General features: G+C 36.2%; 1 protein-coding gene across 4 annotated transcripts in view; it reads left to right on the forward strand.

Moving 5' to 3' along the window:
• The window catches only part of Neo1 (neogenin 1), a 222,775-nt gene that overhangs the window by 157,457 nt on the left and 43,634 nt on the right, over positions 1-21,684 (forward strand). For all 4 annotated transcript variants that reach the window (XM_026387761.2, XM_026387763.2, XM_026387762.2 and 1 more), the window contains exons 9-15: positions 7,495-7,649; positions 10,924-11,072; positions 11,449-11,587; positions 14,522-14,571; positions 16,261-16,408; positions 19,954-20,064; positions 21,218-21,412. In XM_026387761.2, the coding sequence (XP_026243546.1) occupies positions 7,495-7,649; positions 10,924-11,072; positions 11,449-11,587; positions 14,522-14,571; positions 16,261-16,408; positions 19,954-20,064; positions 21,218-21,412 (947 nt within the window). The remainder of the gene's footprint in view (positions 1-7,494; positions 7,650-10,923; positions 11,073-11,448; positions 11,588-14,521; positions 14,572-16,260; positions 16,409-19,953; positions 20,065-21,217; positions 21,413-21,684) is intronic.

Below are 21,684 nucleotides of genomic sequence, written 5' to 3' on the forward strand. Positions count from 1 at the left end.
TGGCCTATTGAGCTCCAGGGTCTCCTTGATAATGCAAGAGTAGTAGTGACTAGTTTTAATGTTAAATCCCTTTCCATCTCCACCTTTCAGGATCTCACATTGTTTCTCCATTGCTTACAGAAGAATATCCAAAATCTTTGGACTGATTTACTCTACAGTCTGACTTAATTTTATCTGTCCACCTTCAAGTTTAATTAATGTTCTAATGAAATTAATTTTTATGGCTATAGCCCTCATTTCTAGTTTCCTTAGTGGCTCACCCCTCCCTCAGTTAAAATAAAATTCAGTTAATCCTCCTATTCCTAAATTAAGAGCTTTTTGTACTTTGAGCACATTAACATTTATCTCATATATGTAGTGCAACTACTAACAGTAACTCTTCATTATGGTAATATGAGACTACCTTAAGTTAATCTTTGATTACCTTATGAATATTTGAATTGTTTTCCCAAACAGATTATCAACTCTTTGTCAGAAGCCATGGCACATGCTAAAGTGTGTTCTCAACATTGCTTGAGTAGATACCTTCATTGCACTCTTACTTCACACCAAAATAAGAAACCTAAAATAATGTGTTAGGGTCCTACTATACAGCCTGTATTTATATTAGGGTGCTTACAGTTGATTCATGTGTAATTACATATAATGCAGGCTAGCATGCTCAGCAAATAATTTAATACTCTTAAAACGTCGAGTGACATCATTTGATCCTCATAGATGGAGCTACTTTGGGGGTATTGTTTACCTGAATGCTGTACTGGATGTTTTAGGTTTTACAAAGATCATTACACAAAACAAGACATGACCAAACAGCAAATGTCAGTATCAGTGTTAACATATCTCCAATAGACTTTGTAATCTCATTGCAGATCTCATAGGAGTTCACAAAATTAAGAAAACATTTAGTAAGTCCTCTGCATAACAAACTCTATTTCCAAAATGGGACTTTTGTCCTTGTTCAATCTATCAGAAGTACATTTCCCTCAAAAATAACTATGTCTGGCTTCTTGTTTATCATCTGAGGACACCTTTTCAGGCCTTTCCTGAATACCCACCCAAACTTAGCCCCTTCTGTCACTATTACAATGTGATATATTAGAACCAGCTTATTTTTTTTTTTAAAGAGAGAGTGAGAGAAGAGAGAGTGAGAGAGAGAGTGAGAGAGAATTTTTAATATTTATTTTTTAGTTCTCGGCGGACACGACATCTTTTATTGGTATGTGGTGCTGAGGATCGAACCCGGGCCGCACGCATGCCAGCCCAGCGCGCTACCGCTTGAGCCACATCCCCAGCCCCTAGAACCAGCTTATTCCCATATCAATTGTTAATTTTCAGGAAATTTTCCAAACTTCAGGACATGATATGGCAGCTGGAAATGGAGTTTTGTGGGAGTCTTTATAGTGACAGTGCTATAAACCAGAGCCAGTTATTAAGAACACTGATGCCATCGTGTCATCCTATTCTGTTGGTTTTGCCTTTTTGTTGTTGTTATTTTGAGGGGTTCTTTTTGGGGTGGGGGGTCAATCTCTGAAATTTTTCTTTTATCAACTTATTTATTGTGTCTATCTTGTTCAGTAGTGTTTCCAGCACCTGGAACAGAACCCGGCATATAGTAGCACTAAATAAATATTTATTAATTGGACAAATTAGTTTTAATAAATGGAGAAAAATACATTATTCATGAAATCATGTTGAGATATTTGACCATTTGGTAAGAAAATAAGCTCTATTCCCATTTTACATTGTTATTGTGTATAATAACATTATAGGTGGATTAGAGATCATTTTTAAACCAAATATAAATATATTAGACAAATATATTAATACATTAACATAATATAAATATTTTAGACAAAAATATTGAAACTATTCTTATCATTTGGGGAGTGGGAAGGGGCTTTTAAAAGATAGAAAACCAAGAAATAACATGAAAGACATTTTATTTTATGTAACTGTAAAATTCCATGCAATAAAACATAAACAAGATCAACATCAGGTGACAAGTTAGAAAAAGTGTTTGTAGGAATGGGGTAATAGCTCAGCTGGTAGAGTGCTTGCCTTGCATGCACAAAGCCCTAGGTTCAATCCCTAGCATCACACAAAAAAATAAGGAGAAAAAAAAGAAAAGTGTTTGTAACATTTATAAAAGCTTGTATTGATATCCAATCTATATGAAGAGTTCCTATAAATCATAAAAGATATTCCAAAAGACAAATGATACAGTCGGGCAATTCACATAAGTTAGTGGATAGCCCTTAAACTTTAAGTTTTTCACCAACTCTAGAAATCTTGGAAATTCATAACAATTATCTTTATTTATCTAGAAGGCTGACAAAAATTTTAAATTGACAAGTATCCAGTATTAAATGAATTGAAGGCTGAAAAAAATTCACTCTAGGCCATTGAGTATTAAAATAATTTTTAGGGAAGATGATTTGACAGAACTTTCAAATCTTTTTAATGCACATAGCCTCGAATCCAATAATTACACTTTAGAATATTTTTTCTATAGAGATATACATGTGCTTAGGACACTTGTGCAAAAGTTTTTATTATAGTATTATTCATAAGATTAAAACGGGAAACAGTGTAAGCTAGAATCCATTGGTAGAGGAATGGGCATATAATATATGTAAACCCATATGAAGTATGATGCAGGAGTTTTTTAAATGATGAATTATATATTTCAATGTGTATATACAATTTCAGTAGAAATTGTAATCTCATTGCAGATCTCATAGGAGTTCACAAAATGAAGAAAACATTTAGTAAGTCCTCTGCATAACAAGCTCTATTTCCAAAATGGGACTTTTGTCCTTGTTCAATCTACCAGAAGTACATTTCCCTCAAAAATAACTGTCTGGCTTTTAAAAGATAGAATCACCAAAACGGTGATTCTCAGCCAGGAGCAGTTTTGCCCCCATTCATCAGAGAACATTTAGCAACATTTTTTTATTTTACAACTGGAGTTAAGGAGGTACTTACTGGCATGTAGTGGGTAGGGACCAGAGGTCCTGTATATCCTACAATGTCCAGGACAGCCACATAACAAACAATTAAATTGTCCCATATCTCAGTACTGCAAAGGTTGAGAAACCCTGGCCCAGAGGGATCTAATAAGATAGGACAAAATGTATATGTCACAGTTAGGTTTCAGGGTAGTTCAGATTTTGAGGAAGAGAACTAGTATTTTTTTAAATTGTGTGTTTGTGTGTGTATGTGTACACACATATATACATATAAACATATATACTTTTGTATTCATATGTTTTAACGATTATCCTTATGTTTATTTTTTTTAATTAGTAGATCATGGGTTGGAGTTAAGCAGAGGTGATTAATAAGTGAAGTTGGAGTTGAGAAATATAGAAGTTAAGTTGGCAGGAGCAGGCAACTTATGTGTAAAGGAAGGGATAATGCAAGGTAAGGGTCTCGTTGCATCTGAATTTCTGGTATAAGAAAAACAGGGCAGTCATAAAGCTAGTTTGACCAGAGATTTAGCAAGAGGTTAAAATAAAGTGGAAGTATATATCAAAATACACCCTACTGTCATGTATATCTAAAAAGAACAAATAAAAAAATAAAATGGAAGTTTGAAGCCAGACATTGGAATGCCAGTAAAAATTTGGATATAAGCAGATGGGAAGGGGCCATTTTAGACTCTCAAGCGAGTGTGCAATGTGATTGTATTGAACATTTTGTATTAGCAGCACTTCTATACGAGATAAGAAAGGGAAAAAATAGAGCCAGGAAGACAAATTAGGTAATACTTATGTTAATGTAGACATGTGGTGGTTGATGAGAGCAGTGATGTGGAGTGGATAGGGGAAATTTTAAAAAGAAGATCCTTTGAGACTGTGATAGTGTTACTTCATTATTTGAAGTTTGTAATTTCTGAATAGAGGCAGTGTACAAGTAGTAAAGAACTCTGTAAGTCAGACTATATCCTGGATTATTGTTTTATGAACAGAATTTATTTAATTTTTCTAAAATTGAATTTTCTCATCTAAAAACAAGGGTAATAAGTTACTTCACAGACATAAAAAGAATTCATTGTAAGGTTGTATGCCACTACCTTCATTTGCAAATTGCACACTTCCTGCATTTGACAGTTCAACCGCTAGATGGCAGTACATGCCTTGATCATCAGCCATAGTTCTTTAGGAATCTGAGTTGTCTGAGCCTGATATTGATATTATGTTAGACATGGATGAAACCTTAGAGATCTGTTAGTGTAGTCCAGGGTTTGTCAATCTATGGACCCAAAGCCAAACCAGAGCTTTTCTTTTTATGTCCCAAGAACTAAGCATAGTTTTTATATTTTCAAATGGTTACATTTTGAAAAGTTACATAAGTACGTACCCAGTATCCTCCATTTTGTCTTTTGATCTGTAATTATTTACTGTTGGGCTCTTTAAGAAAATGTTTATCCACCCATCTCATTCCTTCATTCAATTCATAAAGGAAAGTGGAGCTCAGAAATACCTGGTGACTCCCATGGTCTCTTGTAAGCTAGTAGCATTGCTCAACTGGAAGTAGATCTTCAAATTTCTGGCCCAGCATTGCCTTAATATAAAGTGTACCTTTTCCTTTCAACTCTTAGCTATCACACACTTCCTTAAACTTCACTGTAATCCCACATATTTGAGATTTGCCCTTTTAACACTACCCGGATATTGGACTGAAGTCAAGGTTTTGGGGTTTTGTTTTTTGTTTTATCCTGAACAGAGACTTGGTTCTGGGACATCAGACCAATCTAGTGTCAGAGCCTTCTCAGATGCTGTGTTCTTCATCTTAGGGAATTATACCTATGACTGATTATATATTTTTATAGTGATGCTTCTGTAGAATCTTTTTTCAGGTGTTAGTAACTTCACTCATTTCTCACACATTCCCCCTTTCATGTAGGGACAAACAAAAGATAATATGATGTTATTACTCTCTAAGATTTATACATCAGAAGACAAATTTTCATTCATTCTATAAACATGTATAAGACTGCTTCCCCACTTGAGCATCCTGCCTAGTGCTTCTTAAGTATGTGAATATGAATGAGAGTCTCTCACTTCAATTTAAAATAAAAGAGCACCTCTGCCAAGTTCTTTTTGGGAAAGAACCTGTTTTAAAATTTTATATAGAAGGTGAGCAAAAGAGACCTAATATGTGCTCTCTCATGGAGCTTTTAGTTTTAAGTATAAAACATGATACTTCCTCTTAAACAGCAATCATTTGTAATCAGATCAAGTGTTAGAAACTTCAAAGTATAAGAAATCAGTTGATACCCTCCTTCTAAATCGTGTGATTTAGAAGTTTAAGAACTTAATATTTATAAATACCTCAAGTATCTATGAACAATAATTTTATTACCATAATACTCTTTTCTAGTGGACCTGATTATAGTAGGTACTGATTTTGTGTGTTTTATTTTGTTACAATGCTAGGAATCAAACTGAGGGCCTTGTGCGGTTAGGCAGGTACTGTACCACTGAGCTACATCCCTTTCTCTAGTATTATTGTAACTTTTTTAAAGAATGGTTGAAAATACTTAAATCTCAAATGCAAATGTTCATATATAATCAATAAATTGTCATATATCTACATAAATCTAAACAAATTTTAATCAGCAATTTTAAAGACAAATTAGCAATATTTTTTAAATATTTATTTTTTAGTTGTAGTTGGACACAATACCTTTATTTTATTTATTATTATGTGGTGCTGAAGATTGAACCCATGGCCTTACACATGCTAGACAAGTGCTCTTCTGCTGAGCCACAACCCCAGCCCAAATAAGCAATATTTTGAAATAAGAATTTTAATTCAGCAGATTTGGTAATTCCGAATAATTTTCTTTGCAGCATAGCTTTGGATTCTTTTCATTTTCAAGATAGGTTCATATCTTTTCTGACATAAATGACAATTCTTTTTTAGGCTTTAATAGTGCTTTATAGTTATCATACTTAGGTTCATTTTGACACAATCATCCATAAAATCATACATGAAATTTTAGTTACTCCATTTCAGTCCCCAGTACCTTCTCTTTCTCTCTTCCTCTCCCTCCCTCAGGTCCATTTCCCTATTCTATTGGTCTTCCTTCTGTGAATGACAAGTATCTAAAACAAATTTCTTCACAATATTTGTTGAAAACTCTTTTATAATCTTATTTTCATTATGGCAAATATAATGTTGTCTGAGTATAATTATGAAGCTACACTGGACACATAAACCCAACCCCAAAAACACAACGTAGAAGCTACCTTTTTATAAAGAATCTAAACAACCACTTTTATACTTTCGGTCCTATAACACCGGATCAACTGGATTAATTTGTTGTTTTTGTGGTAAGACTTGTAAAACCTTTCAAATCATTTTGAAGATCATTCAAAAAGTGTATTAATTTAATAATTACATTATAGCCAGGCATGGTGGTACATGCTTGTAATCCTAGCTGCTTGGGAAGCTGAGACAGGAGGATTTCAAGTTCAAAACCAGCCTTGACAACTTAGTGAGACCCTGTCTCAGTAAAATAAAAAGTCTAGGGATGTCCCTTAGTTGTATAGTGCTCCTGGGTTCAATCCCCATTTTGGGAGGGAGGTAGAATTATAAAAGTTAGTGCCATGAATTATCTTTTTTTACAGATTGAGTTACATGTAAATTTTAATGTTTTTGTTCTCAATTTAAAAATCAATACACTACAGCTTTGGATTTTTTTTTTTGTTTTTGTTTTTGTTTGTTTGCTTGTTTGTTTAGTATTTATTTTTTAGGTGTAGATGGACACAACACAATGCCTTTATTTTTATGTGGTGTTGAGGATCGAACCTGGGTCCCGCTTGTGCTAGGCGAGCGCTGTGCCACTGAGCCACAATCCCAGCCATACATCTTTGTTTTTATTGAGAATCTCTTACTCAAACAGCATTCCTTGATATTTTCTGTGAAAATCAGATGATGCCTACAGCCACCTTCTGTCCATTTCCCTGGGATTAACTCCTTAAAATTCAATGATTTCTAAGTGGGCATGGTGGTACCTGCCTATAGTCCCAGCAACTCAGGAGACTGAGGCAAGAGGATCACAAGTTCACAAGATCCTGTCTCAGAAGGATTTTAGATAGATCAGTGGTAAAGTGCCCTTAGGTACAATCCTCTGTACCAAAACAAAACAAAAAACCCTTAATGATTTCTAAAGCCTACAAAGTTGATGACTAGCTGCCCCATTTGAAATGGTGCTGAGAGCCCTGTGCCACATCTGAAAAGAAGCAGTGATTGCAATCAGTGATCCCAGTTACAAGCAAGAACATCAGTGACTTGTCAGATACGACCTGCTCTTTTGCTGGTCTCCTTATTCTATTGTGCATTGCTATACCTCCCCACTCAGAGTTTCATTTGTTTGAGATTTACTTAAGTTATTAAATTTTGATGTTTTTAAATTGAAATTGTACATTCTTAAAATGTTTCTAATTGATAACTATTTTTTTTCAAACCCTTCTTTGTCCAAAGGGAACGTGTTGAGAATACCAGTCGCCCAGGAGAGATGCAGGTAACCATTCAAAATCTAATGCCAGCGACTGTGTACGTCTTTAGAGTTGTGGCTCAAAATAAACATGGCTTCGGAGAGAGTTCAGCTCCACTACGAGTAGAAACACAGCCTGAAGGTAATTCTTCCACCTATCTGTCAGCCCTTTGCAGAGGGAGACCTGGGAAGGTCTCTCTTACATTAAGCCTTGCATACCATAGGAAAGCAGAAGCTGATAGGTCCTCATCTTCAGGGCCTTAAGAACTAGGGAAGACAAAATGAATTTTCATCAAACAGCAGCAAATAGTATGAGATGGTATAATTCTGCAGATACTTTTCTACATATTCATATTGTACTGATCCTTTAAGACAGCTCAGATGCCTTCTGTAATCTTTCTTTTGATCCTGTCTACTCTGAGACAAATTATCACTTTCTTCCTTCAGTTGTGATTATATCTTGCTTATTTTATGGATATTTCATATAACGTAGTGCCTTGCACATAAAGTGGATATTTATTGTTGTTGTCAGCCAGATTTCCCTGTCCTAATGCATATCTCACTCATTAAAAGATCTTGGACCCTTTATTTTGGACCTTTGGTCTTTTGTACTAACAGTGGTACTTCTAACTACATTTTTAAGATTTTTTGTGAGACAAGTATCAAGTTGGTTTATATTATAAATGTCCTGTATACCTTAAGTTTTGGTTGTAAACTATAGGCCTGGAATTATAAGAAACAATCAAGTCATAATTAATGCTTTCCCCAGTTGGCACTTTTTCTACACTTCTGTCATTTTTTAAAACCAGCCACTGGTTTTCCTTTACCTTTAACTTTAGCCACTGTTTTTCTTCAGAACATTCTCCAGTTTACTTTTACTATTAATTGCACTAGATTTTTTGTTGTTGTTCACAAACCTCTGGTAATAAAGATTTTGCTTTGAAAGTATGTGAGATAGATTTATGAAAACGAATGACCTAGGAACTAAACAGAATGAATGAATGTACTAGTGCAACTATAGAAATAATTCAAAGACTTTCCCTGATGGTTAGAATAAATGAAGTCAAGAAGCTGTAGAGCTTTACAATGCTCTAGCAAATCACTCATTGATCAAAATTTGAGTTTATCATAACCCAGGTACTCTTCAGGGTATTAGAGATACAGGGATAAAGAAGATAAGATTTCTTCTCTTATAGAAGAAGCAATGAAAATAGAAGGCCATTGATCATTTCAGTGATAAGAAGCAAGAACACAAGGACATCAGAATCCACCAGTTAATTTAAGGGAAAAAATGTGTTCTTCTTAGAGAGAAAGGATGTTGAATTTCACAATTACCCACGTTCAGACAAGTGCAGAAATACTCCACTAAATTTTAAGCTCAATTATCCTTCATAAGCTTTTTTGTGCAGGCATCATACATGAGAGAGATGGAAATTTACTTCAAAAGGTAGTAAGTCAAGGCAGAATTCTTGGAAAAGATGAGACCTGAGATTGACCTTGAAGCATTTGAACTTAGCATTCTTGAAAAAAGAAGCTGTATGACCCAAATCCCAGAAATAGGATCAAACAGTATCCATGCTCATGCAAGGTGAGTCATGATGAAAGTGAAGGAAAGACCACAGGATTTGATCCACTGCAAGGTTTTATCCTGGAACTGTGGAATCTTCTGAGTACTACACAAAAATATTTGTGTGCCTGTATATTCACATTTCCCTTAGAAAGAATCTGCAGCTTTCATTATCATTTCAGATCTTGTGTGTGAAATTGTTGAGAACCCCTGGACTATAGGGTTGTTGATAGATTGAGAAATGAAAGAAAAGATTAAGGAAAAGTAACTATTGGGTGCCTAATATGTGCCAGTCACTGTATTAGGCAATCAAGATGGAAAGAAGAGTAAGACTTGACTTTTGTCCAAAAGAGCTTCAGTCTGACACCAGAGACAGACAAGTAAATACATAGTACTGTCAAATATGGCCAGTACAAGGAAAATAGGCATCACAATCATTTGTTCAGGGAGTTTGGTTAAAGAGAAAGTAATTAAGAATACGGGTAGATGGGGCAACAGGTTCTGGTGAGGATATTTTCAGGTTGAAGAAAGACTATAACATGTTTTAGCAAATGAGTAGCAGGGAATGAAGAGGGATTTGCATTTCATCTGGAGGTATTCAGCTTATGTGAGGGAGGTATAAATGTTGGAGTCAGCCCTTGGAAAATATTTTGCATATTTAGCTTCACAAACCAACTTAAAATTTCTTCCATTTATTATGTCACTGTACAGCTGAAATGAAAGAATTCATTAGCACCTTTTTTAGGATTGTATTTGCTTGCACTTAGCCAATGAATATATTGAAAGTGATTTCAAGGGAATTTAGGAGCTGTTGTGTTTTCCTTCCCCTTTAGTAAGTTACAGGAAAGTTTTCCATTGCTGCAGAAGTGTGACAAATGCCGCCTGTCAGGCTGAACAAAATATGCTCTTGACATTAAGTGAATAACATGACTTATAACTAAATAAAGCAAACAACTGTTTAAGTAACTATATTCAGGTTCCTCTAGTTCCGTAGAAAAACAAATCTTAAAGTGTAGTGCTGTTATTCAAGAAAGCCAGTTTTACACTTTGTTAGGGATTTTTTTCCCCCTTCCAAGCTTTTTTATCTTATGGATGCCTGTTACAGAGACACTAGTGCCAGAGAAATTGTTTTCAAATATGGGATGTCTACTGAAATGTAGACATGGGCAACTATGCAGGATTTGTGTATAAATTGGAACTAGAGTCTGTCAGTCAGAAAAAAAGAATACAGTGAAATGGTCAGTATGTGAGCCATTGTACAAATAAGATTCGGGTACACCATCCATCATTTGACAGCAGTTGCTCAATCAGTCAACCGCCAATTCAGTTTTTCAATCATGTGCATCCTACTGACAGTATTGCAACAATCTCCTTATTGATGTCTTTGAGCTCTTATTTTAGAATTGGGAAGTGCCTGGCTTTTGGTTCCACCACTATAACTTTCCCATCACTTAGTAAAGGTTCTTAACTTCAAAACCTCAAATGTAAATGGGGATGCTAATAGTATTCATCTTATGAGTTAGCAAAAAAATAAATGACAAAAAAAAGCATGTAAAGAACTGAATTCTTTATGGTAAGCATTTAGTAAATGATAACTGTTCTTAAAATATTTCTTTATCTAATCTTGTTCCTTTACTGTTCACATGTGCTTCCTAAACACAGATCTGATCATGTCATGCTCCTACTCTACTATATATGTATTAGCCTAATACCACATCAATCAAGTCAGTTGTTTTCTTAGTTCCAATTGTTTCTAAAACATGGCCAGTATGATAGTATTGATGAGGATGGTATTAAGGAGTACAATAAATCTCATTTGTATCTTGCTGTCTTGAAATCTTCTTTCCAGTCCAGCTCCCTGGCCCAGCACCTAACATCCGAGCTTATGCAACATCTCCTACTTCCATCACTGTCACATGGGAAACCCCGTTGTCTGGCAATGGGGAAATTCAAAATTACAAATTGTACTACATGGAAAAAGGAACTGATAAAGAACAGGTATAAAATGAAGCCATTTATAAACCATTGGTTTAAATAAAGAGTTGGAATATATTTCCCAAACTCCATAGTTATTTGACTTGGAAATGAAAGTGGGGGAAAAGATGTGTAGGAAACACAAAGTTGACAGGGTCTATTTCTTTGTAACATGATTTACTCTGTAGTTTTTACCAGCAAGAGTCACTAAACAACAGGTGATATTTCTAAGTAAAGTGCCAGTATTAATTATTTTAATCTGCTTTAACCATTAAATAGCATTTATAAAAGTGATAAAACTATATTGCAAAGAATATAGAATTTGTATAGTTAATCATTATTTTATAGCATTTCTTTTGGCTAGAGTTGTGTATAAAAACAGTGTTTTATTTTATTCAAGGATGTTGATATTTCAAGTCACTCCTACACTCTTAATGGATTGAAAAAATATACAGAGTATAGTTTCCGAGTAGTGGCCTACAATAAACATGGTCCTGGAGTCTCCACACAGGATGTTGCTGTTCGAACATTGTCAGATGGTAAGTCTTTCTTCTTTTGGAACAAAGTACCATGCTTTATGCCCCTAGCAATATTGTAGTAAGATTATGTAAAGAAGATTCAGCTAAAATTCTATTTCTAACCTTTACTGGTAGTGTGACTTTGGTCAAGCTGCTTAACTTTTCTGAGCACGTTGCCACACATGTAAAATGCAGATAACACTGTCTTCATTGGTTGCTCTAAAGATGCACCAAGAAAGCATAGAATGTACAGTGTCTGGTACTAAATAGGTTCTTGGTGCTTATATTTTTAGCAAAGTCTTCTGTGTAAATAAGTACTATTGTTTGTTCCACAGACCATTTCAGGGCTGTTGGAAGGCTGCCCTTATTCAACTTAGCAATCATATTTACTTACTAAATCTTTTTGTATCCTCAGTATTTTCTGAGTTTCATTCTCACTTGTGACTGAATTCTAACCTAAGTTATTTATATATATATATATATATATATATATATATATATATACACTTATGATCTAGAGCTATATTTTTCAAACTGCAGCTTGCCAAAAAGATCAAGTAGGTCAAGACCAGCATTTTTTAAAAATATTTTTAGAATAAAATAGAAAATATCAGAGTTCAGAGTTCATTACCCCTAGTAAAAGTGTCTATTGTTGGATGAAACTAAGCTAAATCCAGTGAGATATATATATATCTGTGCTTTAGAAGCTATAGTTTGACTCCCTTGAGCATATGATCTAACTTGATATCCCCAGTAAAGGAACAGACTGACATCTTGTGCCTCTGATGTGATGCACAAAGAAAGACACAGCCTCACTTCTGTTGTGTCCCTGCCCAAAATATTAAACACATATCTGAACACAATTGAAACAATCAGATATATCCAAATAGAAGGATATTCTGGGGAAAAAATTATTCTTTACTTTTAAAAGCTGACCTAGATTCTTAAAATATATTTGTCTTAGGAAAGAGAAAGGTGGGGGTGGGATGGAGAATCATTCTAGAATCTATATTAAAGAAGAGTAAAGACATATGAAATAAGTATGATGTTTGACTGAATCTGGAGACAAAGCAGCTATACTGAACACAGTTGTCATAATTAATGTTAGCTATGCACAGTATTAGACAATATTAAATATTAGAAGTGTTATTAGCTAATATTTTGTGTCAAGATTACATTTCCTGAATTTAATCATTGTATTGTAGTTTTATTGGAGCCTGTCCTAATTCTTTAGAGATTCATGGAGATACATTCCAAAGTGTTTAGGAGGGAAGTATCGTAGTGACTGCAGCCACCTCTCAGATGATTCAGAAATAATATGTGGATAGGTAAATCTGTGTGTATATATATTTATAGTGAAAAAAGTAAAGCAGATGTCACAGAATATTAATAATTGGTGAACCAGGAACAGAATATATAGTGTTCATTATACTATTCTAAAGAAGCCACTCCTCTGTGGGCTTGACGTTTTTTAGGATACAAAGTTGGGCAAAAAGAAATAAAAAGCTATAGTTTGGCTAGCCAACTGCATGAACCAGTTGGTCAAAATTCTTGTAAAAAGTTGTTGGGGAAAATGCTTATTATAGGCTTTTTAAACTGCACATGAGCCAATTTTTAACAGTGTTGAGTGGGTTGTCATGTCAACCAAGAACCTACAGGAACTGAATGGAACTGAGTATGTCTTAGCATGGTGATTTAGGGCAGCACTTTGGAGTAAGGCAAATCTTAGTTTTTATGTCGGCTGAAACTAATGCCTTGGGCAAGTTCACTTATCTGAACCTCATCTATAATTTTTTAATCTATAAGATGGAAATAGTAATAGAAACCCCTTTGTGAAATTGTTGTTAAGTACCTGCACTATAGTGAGTATGTAGCAAATATTAGCTCTAAGGATGCTGACAAAGACAGCAGTCACAAACAACTCTGTTATGTGCCTCTGCAGCTGAGTCAGTGGATGAATGGATCATGAATGTACTGTTTGTAAAGCCTAGGTGCCTGGCTCCTACTCCAGACCCTCCCCAGCCATCTTTGGGTTGAGGCCTAAGGCACAAGCTACAATAAGCAAGGCTCATTCTCTGCCTTCCAGAAGCTTTAGCACAGTGGGCACATAAATACCTAATCACTTAATGTTAGAGAAAGGAAGAGAAAAGTTCCCTTGGATGGATCAGAAAAGAAATGTGGTAGAGAAAAGTCTACTTAAGCTGTTTATTGTTGCTTTAGCTTACTGTAATCATTGTGAAGAAAGATACTGGAGAGTACATAGTCCATAAACTTTGAGATACCCCCATGTTATATTCTAATATGTGAGGGACTAAAGTTATACAGCTGTTTAATCAATAGTCCCAAACTTCTCACATCTAAATGCATGCTCCCTGATACATAATTGCCTTAGGAAGCCAGATGGCTCACTTTACTAAAGCTGTCATTGCTTAAATATCTTCCTCTCTTGGGAATTGCCTTCAAAACCAGTTTAGGAATCCCACAAGAAAGCCAAGCTCACTGATTTATGTACATCTCATTTTGATCCATATTGTCATTACCCAATTCAGTCACTTGCTACTTTCATTAGACTTGGTTCCAGAGAATGTGTGGCTCTTTCCCAAGACAAATATTCAGAAGAATATACTTAAGATTCAGAATACATCTGGAGTCTAGAAAAGTTCAGAGTCTAGAATTCTAAAGTGTAGAGCCACTGTACATTCTGTAATATACAGTGCATGCTCATATGAAAGTGTCTTATTTTTAAAAATTAAGCAAACACAGCCACACCTCATCCCCCTGTGATTGTCAGCATGACGGCATTATTGGTAACTAGGTTGAAACCCTCTGGTCACATAGTCAATGTTTGAGATACATAATGGTTGTGTGAAGTCTAGCCAAGAACAATCCCATGATGGGTGATGTGTGTGTAATTAACGTTTGATTTTATTTTATTTTCTTGTTTTTCTTATTCAGTTCCCAGTGCTGCTCCTCAGAATCTATCCTTAGAAGTTAGAAATTCAAAGGTAAAACTTTGTAATTCTGCCATTCACTTTACTGGTATACTACTGAGCCTCAGGTGCTTACAGAGGGGGAGGTTACATGGGAAATCACCAGAACAATAAATGCCAATGCTATGATAATCATTTTACTTTTTAAAAAATACTAACCAATTAAATTAGAACATAATTGAAAATACTCATAATCAAGCAAAGAAACGAAGTAACATAAATATTATATTTGCCAGTAAAGTTGGTCATAGGACCCAACTCATTTATTCCATTTAACTTTACTTTCTTTCTCTAATGCCAATGCATTTTTAGTCTTCCTGCAAATAAATTTCTATTTTTATGTAAGCTTAACATTTTCAATATTAACCAACTAAAACCTTAGTAATGTGGCAGAAGGAAATAAATTGTTTATGATGACATGGTTCTGTAGTCCTGTGAGACAAGCCCAGTGTGAACTACAGGCAGACACATAGGTTTGATTGTGTCTGCCCATACTGTCCCTGGTCAGTTCACTACATGTAAAGCTATGCATGCCTCTCAGAGGCCCACAGCCCCTTCTAGGATCCATAGACAAATGAAATGGTCCTTTCATAAAGTACCATAGAACTCTTTCCTTCTTGAAGAAACAATCAGCTAGCCTGCCAATGTCTTGGCTGGGCACAAGATCACGAGCCACTCACGGCTTTGTAGATTCAAACAGCAATTCTTTATTCCCGAACTCACACCGGCCGTCTACAAACACGTTCTGGGGAAATCCCAGTTCTGCCACTGCCCAATTCACCTACTCCACGAGGCTTTTTTCCAAATACTTTTTTAATCTCACGAGAACTCAACGGGACCTCAAGCAGCAGGGACGCCCTATTCCCAGCAGCAATAATCTTCAACCTCGAACTTCCCTAAAACCCATATTGTCTTAAACTGGGAACGCCCTAAACTTGTCTTAAACCGGGAATGCCTTGAACCCAAGGACCGGATACTCCCTAAAACCTGATCAGCTCTAAACCCGGATCCGCCCTGGTCCTTGAGCAAGGTCACCTTACTAAAGCATACATGCAATGTCCCAGCGAATGTCCTCTAAGCAACATGGGGTACGCTGGCAAGGAAATTTCGATGCGTCAATCCTACTTGGCAATGGCCCTCAGCACTAGCCCCTTTTTGAAGAGTTTTAGATAGAAATTGTTTAACTTCAGCAATTTTGCAATGGAGACAGAAAAAAAAATCTTATACAGCCAGGGGTGGTGGCGCATGCCTGTAATTCCAGCAGCCTGGAAGACTGAGACAGGAGGATGCTAGTTTAAAGCCAGCCTCAGCAACTTAGTAAGGGCCTAAGCAACTTAGCAAAAGCCTGTCCCAAAATAAAAAGGGGCTGAGGATGTGGTCCAATAATTAAGTGCCTCTTCAATTTCTAGTACCAAAAAAAAAAAAAAATTATATCTAACAACAGTTTACTTCCTAATCAATGTGCTTCTAACCTCTTATACTTTCCCTCTGAAAGTTTTTCTGGAATTTTTGACCAACATATTCATTCTGACAAAATGCCCAGAGATCACTGGTCCAGAGTGCACTACTTGAAATTATATTCTCCCCATTTTGCCACTGGAAGTTTTAAAATAAGAAGTGTTTTTGAGTGGTTAATAATAAAACAGTTAGGACCAACCTTTCAATATGTTCAGTCTTTTCCCTATATAATCTTGTCTTTCCCAGAGTATTATGATTCACTGGCAGCCACCTTCTCCAGCCACACAGAATGGGCAGATTACTGGCTACAAGATTCGCTACCGAAAGGCCTCCCGAAAAAGTGATGTCACTGAGACCTTGGTTACTGGGACACAACTGTCTCAGCTGATTGAAGGTAAGTTGTTTTGCATATAGACAGAAGCTAAGAAGTAATGTCATTTTCAGACATTGAATTATATTAGTCTAAGAAGTGCTCTGAGCTGTTGGCTTACATAAATAAAAAATGGTTTCCCCAAATTTTAATAGTCACTTGATTTAATTTAATGAAAAATAGACTTGATATAATTTAATGAAAACACCTTATAGATTCCACCATTTCTTAATGGTAAGATTGTGTTTGATTTTTGGTTTTTTCCTTGTATTTTCCACATTTCTTTTTTGAGTGCATATGTTGCTATTTTGTAATCTGAAAAAGTAAAACAGCAATATATAAGAATAGAAATTATTCCACTTAATCTAATTGTAACAAAGGTTTACAAAACAATTTTTATAATAACATTGACAGCACTTATGTTTTAGTGGTCTGCAAGAATGTTTATGAATAGCTGCAGCAATGCAATAATCATATTTGCTACCATAGAATTTTTTTTAAGTTTTTTTTTTAAGAGAGAGGAGAGAGAGAGAGAGAATTTTTTTAATGTTTATTTTTTAGTTTTCGGCGGACACAACATCTTTGTTTGTATGTGGTCCTGAGGATTGAACTCGGGCCGCACACATGCCCGGCGAGCACGCTACCGCTTGAGCCACACCCCCAGCCCCACTACCATAGAATTTTTAGAAAATTCTATCATGGGTAATTTCTTTAGTATAGTTTGCCTTTTATATACAGCAGAACAAGTTACATATCTGGTAAAATGGCACCAAATACAGATTCATCCTGTAGACCACAGAAAATTCTCCTCTTTCTTCCCCAAATAGGGGAGATACAGTTAGCTTAGGGGGGAAAAAAAAAGTAAGGTTTCTCTGTAGGAGAATCTTGAGAAAAAAGAAGGTGACTCTGTCTGAGCCAGATGTAGTTGAGGAGGACAGAATCTAGGCATTACTAAACTAATGAAGGAGAGGGTAGGGTGGAATCTACTCAGACCATACTCAAGTCTGCAACCATATTAAGCATCTCTAAAATTCCCTATCGAATAAAACGGCTATTCTTTTTAAGCATGGTCCAAATATTCACAAGATGAACAGCATTTAATCTTCATGATCTGGTACTGGATATATAATGGTGAACAAAAACAGGGATATTGAAATGTAACTTAAAGCTTGAAGTACTAAGAAACAATATGGATTACCAAGATCCTGTGTACTAAGATTTTTTTTAATATTTTAGTTGCAGTTGGACCCAATACCTTTATTTTATTTATTTATTTTATGTGGTGCCGAAGACTGAACTCAAGGCCTCACCCATGCTAGGCAAGCGCTCTACCGCTGAAACACAACCCCAGCCCCCTAAGTAATAAGTTTTATGATTATGTTTTAGCCAGAAGTAATTGTTGTGATAGTACTTAACACATTTTGTCATATCTTTAAACATGTATGATATACTTTAGTTTTGTTCTGTCAGTTACTTAGCAGGAGAGGAACTCTTGGCCTTTTTTTTTTTTTTTTTTTTTTTTTTAGAGTTCCAAGGACACCAAAAGCTGTCCCAAAAGCTGTCCCCACAACCTTTATTAACCCAACTGCTTGAAGGAGTCAAAGCTCTTGGGCTTGTGTTGATGGTTCTTGAGCTTCTTGATCAGTGAGTGCAGGTGCTTCTATGGTACAGCAGAGCATTTGGTTATGGATGCTTCTGATCCCCCAGGGAGGCTCCGTACCACCCTGGCCCCCACTAGCCTGAGCAGCCAGCCTTTCTGCCATGGTTGCCCTATACTGATGGTCAGGCAGCACTGCATGGAGCCGGGGAAAGGGCAGCACATGTAGTTCCACCCTTGTGGCTCTTGCCTCATAGCAGAAGAAGGGGCACGTGAAAGCTGAGCCCCTTCTGCCAGGTTTCTGTGCTGCAGCACATGGGCAGAACCTCCAGAGATCCAGGCTAAGGGCCAGCTGCCCTCCCTCCTGCCCCCAGAGTGGCTCTGACTCCCACTTTACTTACACATTATTAGCTTGAGATTTCAAACAAACCAAAACCACAACTAGAGAAAGTTGCTTCTGGCACAAACTGGCAGTGCAGCCATAGGTAACGGCTCACCTTTCTACGCTTATGGACCCGCTTCAAGTCCACTTTAGCTTCTCTTCTGTCCCCTGTGCCCTTCATTCTTGGGGATTTCAGCTCCTCATCCTCTTGGTCAGTCAGAAAGGCATCAGCATCATCCAGGTCCTCAGGTCCTCCTGGGTCCTTTCTGGTGAAGAGCTCCGGTGGATACATTCATTTATTTATTTATTTATTTTTATGTGGTGCTGAGGATCGGACCCCAGGCCTCATACATACTAGGCAAGTGCTCTACCACTGAGCCACAATCCTAACCCATCTTGTCCTCTTTACATATACTTTTCTCTCTCATGCTATCTCTCATGTATTCTAATTCTCAAAAAGGCAGAAAATAATAATATGACTACTTCAGTTCTTTCAGGATCTTAACTGAGCCATGTCTGCTAGTAATCCAGGCTGTTATCTCATGTGTAGCCAGCTCTAACACTTTCTGGTTCATTGTGTACAGAGATAAAGGCAGGGAAGAAAATTGACTTGGACCTAGCCATTTTATTCCTCTTTCTGTCTCTGCTGTCTTGTGGGCAAACAGATTCAAAATGGATAAAACCTTCTGTTTCTCCTTCCAAACCATGTGCCAAGATTGGTTAACTGAGCCAGGGCATATCTTGCATCCAGGCCAAGTGACATTCTCAATGTGTCTTTGAAACTTCTGAACTATGCTGTTTTCCAAGATCCCAATATTTGAATATGGAGAAGCACAGTAATTTTTATATCTTTATAAGGCCTATCACAATATCAAATTTAAGTCCTCTAAAAATGTATGCATAAATGTATGAAAAATTATATTATTAACTATTGTCCTGTTTTGAAGGGTAGACGTTGATATATGGATCTTTGTTGTATTTAGTGCATTAGTAAATCTTGTACTTTATTAACTGGTAGTAAACTAAAAGTTTTATAATAGAAAGGTTTATTTTTTTTCCTTCTTTTGCCTAATAAAAATACATATGGACAGTTATTTGTTGAGAAACAGATTTCTAGGCCATATTTAATGTTTAAAATTTTTCTGCTATGGTTATAGGAGTGTTACAAGACCAGAGGTAACCCGATAGGAGTTATATCTTAACATTCTTTTCTGAGTTTTGGTTATCTTCTGAACCAGCTGACTTTGTTTCTTTGTAATAACTCTGATTATCTTTGGCCTTACATTTCTTTCTAAGAAAATTAAGGGATTCCAGTTAATGATCTCTAAGGTGCCTTCAAGATCCTAAACAAAAATCTCTTATCTTCTAGGATCTTTAGTCATTTTTGTTTTTTTCTCATGGGTGTGCAAGCTTCATTCAGCCTTTACTGTGAAGATGTGCACTACTGTTCTGTGTTAAACTTTATCAAGCTATGAACTGAGTTAATGGGTGAGATATTTGCTTTACTGAAAGATTATTGATCTTTTGTTTTCCAGGGCTCTTGTTTCAGCCTGTTTGTTGTTTGTTTATTTTTTGTCGTTTGGGTCTCAGGTCTTGATCGGGGGACTGAATACAATTTCCGAGTAGCTGCTTTAACAGTCAATGGTACAGGCCCGGCAACTGACTGGCTGTCTACTGAAACATTTGAAAGTGACTTAGATGGTAAGATCAAATAATTGTCAGTACCAACACTTGCTAGGTGTTAAATGTAGTCAGTGAGTCAGATTGGAAAGCCACTTTGACTTAATCTCTGAACTTGAATGTATTATACTATTGTCATTCCTATAAAGCAGCAAGATTCCTGGAATTGATTCCCTACCCACCCCACCCCCCACCCCCTACCCTAGTAGCTTTTAGAGAACTATTCCTTTAAGCTCTCTTCATGTCCGCCTGCTAGTCAGGAGCATCGAGCATCGAGCATCATCGTAGTAAGCTGGACTCCTCCAGCAGAAGAGAACAAATAAAAGCATACAGATGCTTTATCTGGGTGTGTTTGTTTGTTTTTACCACTGCCATTAAATAGTAGATGAATAATCTAAAATTTAAGGCTGAGCCACATCAATTGTACCTTTATCTGAATTGTGGTTTCCCATTTTCCTAGTTCTGGACAACTTGTCCTTTTTCTTACCTGTTTATTCAATAAATTATTTCATGTGGCTGTGTGTAGTTCTGGCAGGTGTCAAACTTGGGAGACAAAAGACCTTCATTTTCTTTCCAAGTCTCAATTTACTAGTTTTTAAGTTAAGGTGGTAATTTATGCCTTGAAATAATACATGTGAAAGATATTATGAATTGCTACTCTTTAAAAGCCTGTAAGTCTCCTAGCAACTGAGTCAATTTTGAATCTCAAATTCCATTTTTACTGACCTATAGATTATTTAGGAAAGTAAATAATTGGTACCATTGCCATTATGGGTTGCTTAATCACCTAATCACAACAGGCTTTTAATTGCTTGATGTTTTCTTTCTCTTTATACCTGGTAAAGTTTGGCAGTGGGATGTAGAGCAAAGGATGGGAAAATATTGAAAGGCAACTCATTTTTCTCTACCAGGAAGACGTTCTGAATCTTTGTCTTCCTTCCATAATAATATTCCAGTATCTTGTATTTAGGGCTATTAAGGTTTTGTTTTGGATGCATTTAAAACCATAAGCCACATTTCACTATACGTTGCAGGTTCTCTGAACTCTTGACCCCAAATAGGGGAACACTTATCCCCAAATAGTTTGGCAGGAGGCTGAACACCATTCCCCAAAGATGGTAAAATATTCTACAGTAAAGTGGATCTCATCTTGTTTTTCTACTTTCCTTCCCAGAAACTCGAGTTCCTGAAGTGCCTAGCTCTCTTCATGTCCGCCCGCTTGTCACGAGCATTGTAGTAAGCTGGACTCCTCCAGAGAATCAGAACATTGTGGTCAGAGGTTATGCCATTGGTTATGGCATTGGCAGCCCTCATGCCCAGACTATCAAAGTGGACTATAAACAGCGCTATTACACCATTGAAAATCTGGGTATGTTTGCTGAGTAAAGGACATAATTGTGCACATTGTGTTGTTCTATTTAACTTTTTATTGCATAATAATTTTAGTTTTATAGAAAAATTACAAAACAGTACAAAGAATTCCTATATATGCTTCACACAGATTCACCAGTGTTTAACATTTAGCCACCTTTGCTTTATCCTTCTGTCTTCCTGTGTATACATATTTTTCCCCTAAACCATTTGAAAGTAAGTTGCAAACCTGAAAACTCTCCCATTAATAGTTTTGACATGCAGCTCCTA

The sequence above is a fragment of the Urocitellus parryii genome, chromosome 6, assembly GCF_045843805.1.
Source record: "Urocitellus parryii isolate mUroPar1 chromosome 6, mUroPar1.hap1, whole genome shotgun sequence".
NCBI lineage: Eukaryota > Metazoa > Chordata > Mammalia > Rodentia > Sciuridae > Urocitellus > Urocitellus parryii.